The sequence below is a fragment of the Solanum lycopersicum genome, chromosome 6 (genome assembly GCF_036512215.1).
Source record: "Solanum lycopersicum chromosome 6, SLM_r2.1".
NCBI lineage: Eukaryota > Viridiplantae > Streptophyta > Magnoliopsida > Solanales > Solanaceae > Solanum > Solanum lycopersicum.
In genome coordinates, this window is record NC_090805.1 from 48253269 (window position 1) to 48266277 (window position 13009).

Below are 13009 nucleotides of genomic sequence, written 5' to 3' on the forward strand. Positions count from 1 at the left end.
GAATTATCAATTATTGTGACTTATAGTATTCTTTACGTAGTTTACAAATATATAAGTTTCATTTAAAAAAATTAAAGATTTCATACGCAAATTTCTGAAAAATTAAACTGTTTGACTCTCGGAAAATAAAAATGTCATATAAAATGAGACAGAGTAAAATAAAAGGTTTGATCATCATATTGGCCAATTGGTGAAAATCTATCTCTAAATCTTTTTCAAGTTTCACTCATAAATTTTCATTTCTGCGAGTAAAAATACATGTATAGATACAACTTTAACTTCTAAAAATTATATATTCCAATAAATTTTTAAAAATATATATATTTTTGAAAATTTCAATTAAATCTATGATGACACAAACTTGATTTTTCATTTTGTGAAAATTAAGGAAATACAGATTCATCCAAAGTCACGGAAATAAAAACTTGGAGCTTTCATCGATCGACTATTCAATTTAAATTGGATATTATTATTACTCCACGTACATGGAGTCGACACTTTCTTAGGTAATTTGGGTTTTGAATTTGTATTGAGTCTATACATGTTACTTTGCTGTTTCGGTCTTGCAACATTTTATTTTAATAAAATAATAATAAGAAAAAGTGGACGATATAAAATTTTATTTTTGAATTATTGACAGGTTACAACATCAAAATGTATTTACGTCTAGAGTCAAGTAAATAGGTATTCAAGGTTGTCAATAGTTTCAAAGATTAAATTAATAATTTAATAATTATTTTGAACCAAATAAATTAAAATTAGAATTGAGAATCGGTGAGTTTGTAATTAGCTTGAAAATATGAGTATTTCCTCTTCTATTAGCTATTATTAAAATTAAAAGTCATGAAAAACAATATTTTCAGCTTAAAAGAATAAATGAAATAGCTTTTATTTACTAATAATTAATTAACTTCTAATCCATACAAGACGCCAGCATGTCTTTCTGCTCCGTTATTCACAAAATAAATATCCCTCATTTTCTGAAACGCATGCCACGTCAGCAAGCTATCTGAACCGGCCTGGTGACATTTTCCGACCGCCCGGTCCACGGACAATGTCTTCGCAAGCCGGTCTAAACCACCATAAAGGCTATTACAGAATCTCATCAAATGCTTCATATCATAAACTTTATTTCCAAAAAACACCCTCACGACTTCCATAAACTCCTCTAATCCACCGGGGAGTTCCCGGCGCGTGAGTATCTTCACCAGGTAACCGAAATCATACGCGCTGTGAAACGTAACCCAACTCACCGATTCATTACAAACCAAACCGGACGACATCATCAGTTCAGTGAACCGGGCTGAGTTGATCCCGCATTCCCGGTTCATTTCAAAGTCGATCCCCTGTCGGCGGAGTAACTCGATGGAATCCGGAGCGTAGAGATCACGCTCCACATCGAAATCGGAGAAATTGAACTGCCATATGTAGCCGCCTCCGTCAGATCCTAAACCAGGTAGGTTACCTTCCGCGTCAGATAAAGTTAACCCAAGCTGTATGAGATTCAACACATCCACGTTAGACTTCAAGAGCTTATACTGATCGGATGGGGGATTGTAGGAAACGTTAGGCTTGAAAACAACCCCAGGAAACTCAGTATCCATAGATATGTAAGGGTAGTTATCAATCACAGTTGAAATAAGTTGAAATTCTGGTTCGAGATTATGAGCCCATACTTGTCGAATTTTAATAGCCATTATGGGTATTGAAAGTATGAAAGAAGGAAACTGAATTGTTTGTTGGTGAGTGTGAGGGTATTTTATTTTTATTTTATAGAAATAGAAAGAAGAGAGAGGCAAGTGGTGGGGGGAGTTGAGTGGTTTTGCAGAGTGAAAAGGGAAGGAGAAAGGAAAGAGAATGGAATGCGTGGGTACACAGAAATAGGGCAAGTTTTTAGTCCACGTTCAACGCGTTTGAGTTGTTTCATTTGACTCATAAACAAATTAGAGTGATGATTATACATAATCTATTTCATTATAAAGTCGGTCTCGTTTTTTATGTTTTTTTTTAAATACACTTAAATATATTCTCATTACTAATCCCTTCAGTTAAATATATTAACAGAATTTCTTTCTCTCATTCCAAGTTGTAAAGTAATACGGGTTTGTCATTTCATAAAATTATGCTACTATTTTTTTATTTTATCGCTTGAAAGTATAAATTATTCAATATAATAAAATTAAGTAATTTTAGTTTATTTTTATCTATTAAATTAGTTAATCAAAGTAAAATTCAAAATGTTGACAACTGCATAAAAAAAAAAGGGAGAGAACTTTTTCAAAAAAATACTTCTACTTCATTTTCAAATAAGGAATAAAATTGAAAGAATTTTTTAAAAATAGTCTTGAATACTGAATAATTAAGTTAATTTAAAAATACAAAATGCTTTAAAAATTTAATTGATATGAAATGGTGAGAGTAAAATTTTCTGACAATCTTTTTAAAAGGAGCTGTCAAATTAACAAAGGATAGGTACAATTAGACAGAAAATATAATATTTTATTAAAAAAGACAAAAGTTTTATATCGACAATTAGTGAGATGAATGTACTCCTTATAAGGCTTGAGAAATTTATTTCATTTGAACTAACTTTTGAAGTGTGAGTTAGACGTAAGACCTGACTCTTTTTAACATATTTAAAACCTTGTATTTGACATTGCTTTAGTTCACATACAAAATATTTTAACATATTTGAAACCTTGTAATTGACATTGGTCTAGTTCACATACAAAATATTTTACTCATGAATTATTTGAAATAAAAATAATTATCTTTCGTCAACATTATCTCCACAAATGTCATTTTTATATTAAGTAACGAAAATTACGTCATCTTTGCTTAAAAACCAATCAATTCTTGACTATTCTTTATCATCCAATTATTAACACATTTAAAATATATTATTTGACAAAATGTTAACAGAAAATACAATGAATATGAAAATGCTGGAAGTGAGCTAAGCAAATGAACTAATTTTGTTTTTTCTTCTATTTTGGGGTTTCTGAATCTGTGGATTTTGGTAGTTTCAGAATTGTGACATCTGCTTGGCGGTGCACGTGTAAATAACTAAATTAATCATCACATGATTGACAAATTAAAATAACGTAAACTTGTTTAATTTTAAATATCAACAAAATAATTTATTATTTTATATTCATTCTTAATTACATAATTCGATAAAAAAGAAAAAAAGACATATTTTTTTTTGCAGTAAAGAAAGATATAAAATTATTGAATGTTAATTAGCTTTTTTCTTCGTTTAAACAAAACGTACCGTCAAAAGCAATTAAAATGTAATTATCAGCAATTTGTGGAGATTTCTTTCACATTTTTAATTTTTACGAATTCAATATTTTATAATATGTAAATAATAAGATAGTGGGGGGTTTAATCATTGATTTAATTTTATAAAATCTTATTTAATTAAAAACGTGACAAAGGAGGACATTCAGCATTTTCGTGCCAGTCAAATATATATTGATGCAGTGGCCTCCTTAGAATACTCTTTCTATGGCATCTCTTTAATTATTATTATTATATACCAGTAGAAATAAAACTAGTGGTGCTACACTAACTAATATTCTAAAAGTAAAGTAGTTTGACAATTTTTGAAAAATAAAAATAATTTTTAAATTTTGTGATCATAAATTAATATATATTGAATGTATTAAAATATTTTTTAATTTTAATATTTTAAATATGTCGCGTCAGAAAAAATTGAAATAAAATATTATTTATCAAATTAAAGATATTTTTTTAAAAAATACTTTTAAAAGGAAATAAAATAGAATAGGGAAAAGACTCAAATATGCTATTCAATTTTCAGAATAGACTCATTTATGTCATCAGTTAAAAGTTTGACTCATTTATGTCATTATCGTTAAAAAAAACTCATTTATGTCATTATTTTTTAACGATGATTTTGCAAAACCATTTTTTAGACGTGATTAATTATAATTCGGTCTAGTTATTAATTTATTTAATTACAAAAATAAAAAAATAATTCTTTTTTCAGTGCAAAATATAAAAAATTAATTAGTATTACTTAAGTTGTACACTGTATTATTACCTTCCTCATTTGACCCTGCTTTTACATATATGTTGACTTGACTAGTCTCTTTAGACTTATTTTAGTCAACCACGTATACTCCTGTAGTGTAAAGACCGAGTAAAAACTATAGGTTATGATAATGTGGGACAATTATATTATCCATTTACATTATTGTATAGGTTCGATGGAGGGTATTGGGGGTCCCAATAAACATGATTTTCAAATCATGTATCATGTATGAATTGAATTTTTCCTCTTAATTGATAAACTTGTAAAAAAATGAAATAAATTTAACTTGCTATATATAAATTACTTATTAAATAACGACTCTAAAAAGCAAATATTTCAATTTTCAGCATCTTGCTCCTTAGTGGCTGCAATTTAGGCCCAAGATCCTTATTTTGATCTGCAGCCCATTTACTTCTCAATCTAGTTATGGGCCCAATGGTTAGGCTCAACATTTCTATTTGATCCAACATGTATATGGAGATTATACCATAATAAAACATTTAAAAGATTAAAATAACCTAGTTTTTAGATTTTTTTACTTATTTTAAAGATATGGTAAGATTATAAACTTTTATAAGTACATAGTGTATCTTACTTTTACATTTTTGTTTGAAAATAAAAAAAATCATAAAATCAATTGTATTTAGTGCAAAACTACCATCCATCCATTTTTGAGCCAAAAAGGTTGACGCGAACTTTGTACTGTGCACATTACTTAGACGGGTTCTAGAAAGGCATATAGAAAGGAATGGAGAAATCGAGAATAAAGAAATTTAATAAGAAAGAAAAGCCAAAGAAATGAGATAATATCGAATTATATTTCTTTGGATCTGAGTTGAATCTTGTCTATTTCAACCCCCCTAGATTCGGATTCTACTTTTAAGTCTTTCCACAATTAACTAATTTTACCTTTCTAATATGTATTACGTCTTTCTAATATGTATTACGTATTCAAATTCGTTTGAACAAGAGGAGAAAAAAAGAGGAGATAGAATCCAATTCTTTTAGATACTTTATCTAAGAAACTCTACCCATCTATGTTCTAGATGGGGTATATCTCGCTAAACTGGATAAAGCTATTATTCTAATCTAGACTATAAAAAAATATGTATGTGGATTCATATCAATTAATTAGAAATTCATTCTAGGGAAGAGAGACCCATAAAAATTAATCATGTGCCAAGAATCTGATTTGAACTGGTGACACGAGGATTTTCAGTCCTCTGCTCTACCAACTGAGCTATCACGGCTATTCTCAATCTCGATTGGAACTTATTTGGGAGCCAAAAGATGGATAAGGATAGTTCAGTATCAATTCAAATAGTTGAGGGATATTTTAAGCCCTTCTTTGAATAAATTATAATAATGAATTTTTTTGCTTACGCACCGATGATCGTATAATTCATAGAATATAGTGCACATAATTTGCATGCATTTAACATGATTAATTAATGACTTCGACTGTATAAGTATAGGAGTGACATACTAGGCAATTCGATCAATCGATTTATGTTTGATCTGACTATTGAGTCAATTCTTATTTGTTTAATTAGTTTAGTTTATAAAAAGTTACAGATGATATGCCATTCATATTGACTCATTAGAAAATATCGTCAAAATTATTATTTTTTATTTGATATAATTAAAATAAAGAAAAAAAAGAAGTTTATTTATTTAGTACTAGAAATTATAAAAGAACAAAAACGATGTGAACTTAGAAGCTTCCTAATGAAGTGATCATGATGTACATGTTCAATCATCATAAAATAATTTTGGTATTTGACCTTTCAAATAAATGTGATGAAAACGAAACTTAGAAGTAACGTGTTCGGTATAACTAACGATACCTTTAAATTCATCATAACTAACTTCTAATTTGCTAAAAGAAGGGTCACACTATAAACGAGAGTCACATATATTCAAGGGGTGTCGATCGATATCTAAATATAGCTAGATAATTTATTTTTTTTGTATGTTTATATATCAATTAATATTCTTTGATTTCTTTATATTCTAACACTCCTTAATTGAAATTTTGACTATATCACTGATTAATTATAAATGGTTTATGATGAGTAGGTAAAGGAATTTAGTACCACTTTAATTCCAAGCTTTAATGCAGTGGGTATCAACATTTACTTCAGCTAGTTTCTTATGGTCCTCTAATTAACATTTCTTTCATTCCGATTTTTTTTTTTATGCATTATATGGCACTGAATTCTCTCTTTTTCTTTTAAATGATTTTAATAAGATTAAAATAGTTAGTTGGAAAACAATATTTTGATTTATTTATCTTTTAGTTCCAAAGCATGTCTCTTATAAAGCATCAGAGACACTAAAATCATGTGGATATATAGGGGAACATTGTTCCATGATCGTAAAATATTGTCATGTTAATTACAAGAGTAGAAATAATGGTGATTAAAGAAAATTACTTGCCAAAAAATAGACTTATTACAGAAGCTATTACAAATATCACTCGTAGTTGATTAACACACTAATTGTGATAAAATTAATATTATCCACTTTTTTCCTTTCTCAAATTACATTTACATATCATCATAGTATGTAATTGCATCAAACAAGTACTCAGCGTTACAAGTTTTTAATCCTTTATTAAATTGATGACATTATTACTCTTCAAAAATAATATATTAAAGAGGGGATAAAAGCAACCCCAAATATTGAAAAGCCATATAGAATCTATATGTTACAAAAAGTATACGTAGAATATTTACTTTATCCCACTTTTGATACTTGAAATTTTCTTTTTTTCCATCAATACAATTTGTACGTTAATGCAAAACGAAACATGAGGGGATCCAGTCTAGTGAATAGTGATCAATGAAGTGGATGAATAATCACGTGTGATTTTTTCATCTCCAAATTATCTTTGTGGGTGAAATCACCTGTAAAATTAATCCAGATGCGCATAAACTGACCTTAACACCATGTTATCATAAAATCAATAAATTCCGCTAGAACTTTGCAATTTTTCTCAATTTATACAACCCTCATAGATCAAACTATTACATACTATATATAATTGTTAAGAAAAGAGGGGGTGGGGGTAAGGAGTAGAGAGTGAGAGAGCACCAAATTGTTAATTAAACATCAACATGACAATTTTGTACCAATTGATATTTCATAGCTGAACCAACAGCAATACTATTTCCAATCATTTTACCACCAACATAAGCTGGACAATTCACATTCAAATGATACTTCCCTGAGACAAATGTTCCAACTTTCCATCTAACTCTTCCATCAACTTTAACATTAATCAACACAGTTCCAGCCATTTGATCTTCCCTAAGACTCTCACTAAGGTACGGTGCGACGGGGACGGAGTTACCATACACAAAAGGTGACCATATTGTGAAATCTTTATGGCCTTGATATGTTTGTGGTACAAGTGTAGGGAGAGTAATTTGTTGGCCACGGTAAGTTGCATAGACATCAAGTCTGTCATAGTAAATTCCTATTTTGTCATTAGGGTTACGAGAGGCTAAGGTTATTTGGAAGTTGGTGGTGAGGAGATTAGGTGAGGAAATGTTGAAGGAATAGATGGTAGCATCTTGGAGGATGAAATGTGGTTTTGTTGGCCTAAGGATTAGGAAGATGAGAAGGATGATGAAGAGGATTAGGATTATGAAGCCAACTAAGGCGGTGAATAGGCGGCGGTGTAGCTTGTGACGTTCCTCATCGTGGTGGCCACAGTCTTTAGCCGACATGATGATGGTGGTGGTGGTGGTGATGATTAGTTCTTTGGGAGATATGTATGTTTGGTAAATATGGCTTCGATTCTATAATGTGGTGAAATGAGAGACTTTATTGCTTGTATGAAAAGAGAGTGGTCTTTTTGTATAGGAAATGTTGGGGAGAATTTCTTTTCATTTTTCTATTTTTGTTGGTGTGGAGAGACTATTAAGTAGGATGTATGAAAAATATATTCCCTTTGATTTTGACACGAACTTTCGTAGTAGGTTAAAACCCTGACCCATGTGGTCTTTGATTAAAACAATACTAGTAGGTTAAGAAACTTCATCTTACAGTTTTACATTTTTATTTTTTTTTGTATAATGTGGTGAGAGAGACTTTTGGTCGATTTAAACATTTGATACTAAAAATGTAGTTATTCGACTAAATCAGATTCACATGGAATAAATCAAATAAAGAGCTAAAGTGCTTCTCATGAAAGGACCCAACTTACAAGTTTCAAGCCCGAGAATTATAGTTATGGATGAATAGATTCCGATTATCACCTTATCAATCACGGTTTTATATTTTCAAATTTGTTGTTTTAAACATTGAGATTTTAAATGACTATTTGACTCAACGACGGAGCAAAGATCAGGAGTTTGGGAGTTCTGAATTCTTTTTTTTTTTAAAAAAGAAAGCAACTTTTTGTTGAAAGTGGGGTTATGGAAAGCACTTCCATAACCCTTTTTTTACCACTGAGCTATCAATCTGGGGTTCACGAGTTAATATACATATATATTTATCTAATTTTTCTAGCACAAATACAAAATCTATGAAAATCTACTAGGTTCATCTGAATACAGGAACCCCAACCTAACTCCGGCCGAGACTATTGTAAAGGTGTCCAAAATCTCATTTCCAAGAGCATGTATAGGAAATGTTCCAACGACAAATACATCCAAATTACATGCAGAAACAAGTTGGCAATTTTAGAGGAAAAGTGAAGTTTGGTGATGGTGATGATATTGTGTGCTAGTTGCAAGCAACCTTATCTTTTAGGGACGTATGCTTCTACGCAAAGGCTAATAAAAAAGGTAAATAAAGATTCAAGAATTATTCCAAATGGCCCTACTTCTATAGTCTTGACAAACTAGGATTGCATTATTCTCAAGATACCAACCATGTTGCCTCTTAAGCAGTAAAACTTCAAGTTCAATTACTACAAAAGTATTTTATGAGAAAGTTAATTAATTACTGATAATCTACGCTATAACCGATATGGTAAAGGTAACATTTTAAATCATTTAGTATCTTTGAAGAAAGAGAACTACAACAAGAATAACAGGAGTTATTCATTTGGCTTTACCCTACTTGTCTGTAGATCAGCTAGTCCGCGCTCTAGTTTTTCATTGATCTTTTCTACCCCTAGCTCTATGAGGAATTGAGGGGAGTCAATTCTGAGATTAACAAAGTTGAAACGTACAATTGAATTTTATTCAACATAAAACAACAAACAGGATCAGTAACAGCTAATGAAGGAGGATCCTGTTGTGTTTCCAGTCATTGATAACAAATTCAAGACCAAGTAGAGCAAAAACAATTCCATACAAATAAACTGAAAGTAAAGATATATACTAAGTTGGAACTGTAGTAAGCTTTTACAGTCCAAGAAACAGTTTATACAAGACATTCTAAAGAAAAAAGAAAGTTATGCCTTGTAGCACCAGAACCAAAAGATACCTCGTAAATCACCTGGTGGGGAGTAAAAAAAATGCACAAAGGATAACAACTCCCGGAGATCCCATTTCCCACGCATAGCTGGAAATAGGAATTGTTGGCTTCAACGAGGTAGGATATGGAAGAGCTTACTCTTACACACTTACAGTGTAATAGAACTTTCATACTATCAGATCACTGGTCACTTCAAAGATAACTACAAGTAACAGTCCATAACAAGTGGGATTTGTAACCTGGAAAATAAGACAGGTCATCCTACAACAAGTGAAAATACACGAATAGTGTAATAGTCTTTTACACTGTTGGAATATATAAGTTAAATCCAATACAAGAAGGCATGTATTTGCTGCAGGTGAGTTGATATATTCAACTATGCTAGAGTTATTTGCACAAAATAACTATTTCTTCTGTAACTACATTGGAATTAAAGGGTAGATGCAAATCTTTAGGAAAGAGAATGTCTCCTTTCATGTTATTCTTCCTTTGGATAATTCAATGAGCATGTTCATTTGTTGCCAAGACATGACATTTGTATCACAATATAAAGTTAAAACCAAGACGCGACATGGTTCCAGTAAACTGGAAAATATAACCGTACCTTACACTTGAATAGTACACAACTGGAAAAGGTAGAATACGCAAATAACATATATCTTATCATCCCTGGCAGATAAGAGCAGAGAAGGAGGTAGGACACAAAAAAAGGTTCATTTGCTGGCAACTTTCATCAAGACAGCAGATTGGTCCTTCAAGAGGTGAAGGACTTGCACCTCCTGTGTGACTTAACTTCATCTTCTATCAAAGACACTAACGAATGGCACATCTGTACATAAATATTTATACTGAAGATTGTTCCTCAATAACTAAATATCAGCATGTACTTTAATTTCCTTTTAGAAGTCCCAGTACAGAAACCAGGTAATAGCCTAATAGAATAATTTATAACCATTCACACAAAACATATGTCAGCGGCAGGAGCGTTACATCTGAGTGAGAGGTAAGACCATTTCTGTTCATCCTAGTCTAATCCGAACAGATATATCGAAACCAATAACTTCAATTTTTGAGAAGTAGGCAATGAACCAGGGGTAAGGCCATAAAGTACCCCAAAGTAGAGGTGGTAAATCTGAACAAATCTTTAAGAAGATTCATACCATAAGAATCAAACCTCGAGTTCAGCAGCAGCGAGTGCATAATCCTATAGTGTTCCTGAACAGTAGCACAATTCTGGCAAAGGTGCTCTAAGCACATGCTTACACGTCTCCCCCGCCCCCTCTCCCAAACCACTACCACACACACACAGCAAGACAGCCATCTCCTCTAGGATGAAAAATTCTCAGAGTTCAGAGAGTTTCTACAAGTCAAAGCCTACTATAACAATCAAGGCTTCTGTTAATCAGGACAAGTCCAAGTCTCAAAATCTCCATGAGCCAGATTTCAGAGTTGAAGACAAACAAGAGTGTCTAAAAGATTCTTTTTATGCTGTTTAACTATATCAAAGTGCCTATCACATGAAATAACATGAACTACGAGGCTATTTAAAATGATTCACAGTGATAGTCCTTTACAACTCCTTTTTACCAGTGCTTCCATTCATATTTTCCCACAACCACAACATCTACTCTTTAATCAGCCAAAACAATGTCCCACAACCAAATTGGCTCTGCATCATGAAGGTCACGATCTTGATACTTTAAGCTTGTATCAATGAATAGAAATGATAGTAGAAGCCTAAAAGTCCATATAGACATTACCTTGAACTGCTTCACGTCACTTCAAAAGTTAAAGACGTCAAGAACTTATAACTTGTACGACAGGATCGAGCTTTTATTTGATGAGGTCAAAGGAAATTGTATTAACCTTGTAATGCTTAAAAGCAATGCTTGTGGGAAAAGAAGATATCATATGGAAGGAACCTAGTGAAGCACTAGGAATCACCAGAAAATTATTTTCATAACAACAGAAGCCTAATATTTGCAAGTTTTGAATCGCCAATAAAATGGAATCCTAAATGACATGAAGGGGCTTCTACAGGCACATAGAATTAACCTTCTATTCCTAAACATATCAAACTTACAGCCCTTTTCACTTGGCTTAGCGATAATGTAAATCATAAGAAGCAAATAACCAGTTAAAACAACCAAGAATAATGTAGAAATACAACACAATCTATCTCCACATCTTAAATGTAGCCTCAGAAATAACAACAGGAACAACCTAAAGATGTGCATACACCAATGTGAAAAATGAACAATCAAGATCAGCTTTTTCGTGTTTTTTTATATCAGATCTACATAACGCAATTCAATTAGCATTATCCTTGCTACATTGCTTATACAATTAAACTAAGAAGTATATAACAGAATAGAATTAGAGAATCTAATGGGTCACCAAAATTCACCTCAGTTAGAATGCGACCATCACAGCCCAACTCGACACTGCCTTTGTCCTCCAAGCAAGTTCCCAGAAGACTTGTTTAACGCAACTCCAACTGACAAATCCCCACAGTAAACTCTCAAATATCTCCTCCTTGCTCTCCAAGCTCCAGCTTTAAAACTAACCCTAGCTACCATCCTCACATTGAATCTAACACTTGCCTTTTCAGCCCTCTCTTTAGCCATACCCTCAAAAGCCCATTTCTCCACATACGCCCCAGAGGCAACAAAGCTAACCTCCTGGGTAGTCTCGTTTACCCTATCCATAAAGAAAGGTGGAACCGTAGTATCAGCAATTGAGAGTGAATCATAGAAAATCGCAGCAGCAATTTCGTCGTAGTACAGAGTAAGCTTCTTGTTTGGATTCCTGGCAGTAAATCTGAGATCCCAGTTAGCAGTTATGAGGGAATTCGACAGATTTAGGTTGGATACATTGAGCGAGTCGACTTGGAACTCAGGGATGCGAGGAAGAATAACAATCCAGATGACAAAGAGAATTGTTCCGGTGATGATCGTAGAAGCAACAAGTATAGCTATCACTCGTCGAAGAAAGGTATTACGCTGGGCCGCGTAAGGGTCTGGGTAGGGGTAGTTGTTGTAATACGGTGGTGCAGCGTAAGGGTAGGCGGTGGCCGGAGGTTGAGGTCGAGCGGAGGGGTAGCCATTGTGGTTAGGAGGAGGAGCGGCAGCGGCGGGGTAACCGGTGACGGGTCGATTCGGGTCAGCCATGTCAGAGGATATGGAGCATCTGCAGTAGTGGGAGAGTGGAGTGGAAAGCGAAGGAAAAGTCGGTGACGAATCTATGAGACGACGAAAGGAGAAAAGGACTTTGTGGTCATTGTTAATTCAACAGCTAGAAAGGAGTGTAGGATAGAGTAACATTTAATAATTTTGTATTATCATGTAATCTACGTGCCTAGTATTAAATTCTACGCAAATGGCACTCTCCTAGTAAATCATGTTATATTTTTTTTAAAGTTGAATTAAATAATATTTATTTGATATTTTAAATAAAAAAATTAGATATTCAAAAATTATATGAAAAATATATACATTGTAATTTTTTATATATCAA

At 32.4% G+C, this 13009-nt stretch overlaps 3 protein-coding genes across 3 annotated transcripts; all 3 read right to left on the minus strand.

Annotated features, from left to right (window-relative positions):
• Positions 1-786: 786 nt before the first annotated feature.
• Positions 787-2178, minus strand: LOC101258270 (probable CCR4-associated factor 1 homolog 9). The gene has a single exon (XM_004241294.5). It carries the CDS (start codon positions 1695-1697, stop codon positions 903-905), a length of 795 nt encoding a protein of 264 aa, XP_004241342.1. The 5' UTR covers positions 1698-2178; the 3' UTR covers positions 787-902.
• A 4836-nt stretch (positions 2179-7014) lies between these two features.
• On the minus strand, positions 7015-7953 carry LOC101257972 (NDR1/HIN1-like protein 1). The gene has a single exon (XM_004241293.5). It carries the CDS (start codon positions 7792-7794, stop codon positions 7168-7170), a length of 627 nt encoding a protein of 208 aa, XP_004241341.1. The 5' UTR covers positions 7795-7953; the 3' UTR covers positions 7015-7167.
• A 1281-nt stretch (positions 7954-9234) lies between these two features.
• LOC101257673 (uncharacterized protein At1g08160) lies at positions 9235-12829 on the minus strand. The gene is made up of 2 exons (XM_004241292.5): positions 11901-12829; positions 9235-9732 (listed from the first exon to the last, which is right to left on the minus strand). The coding sequence occupies exon 1, from the start codon at positions 12661-12663 to the stop codon at positions 11920-11922; it is 744 nt and encodes a 247-aa protein (XP_004241340.1). The 5' UTR covers positions 12664-12829; the 3' UTR covers positions 9235-9732; positions 11901-11919.
• Positions 12830-13009: the final 180 nt, after the last annotated feature.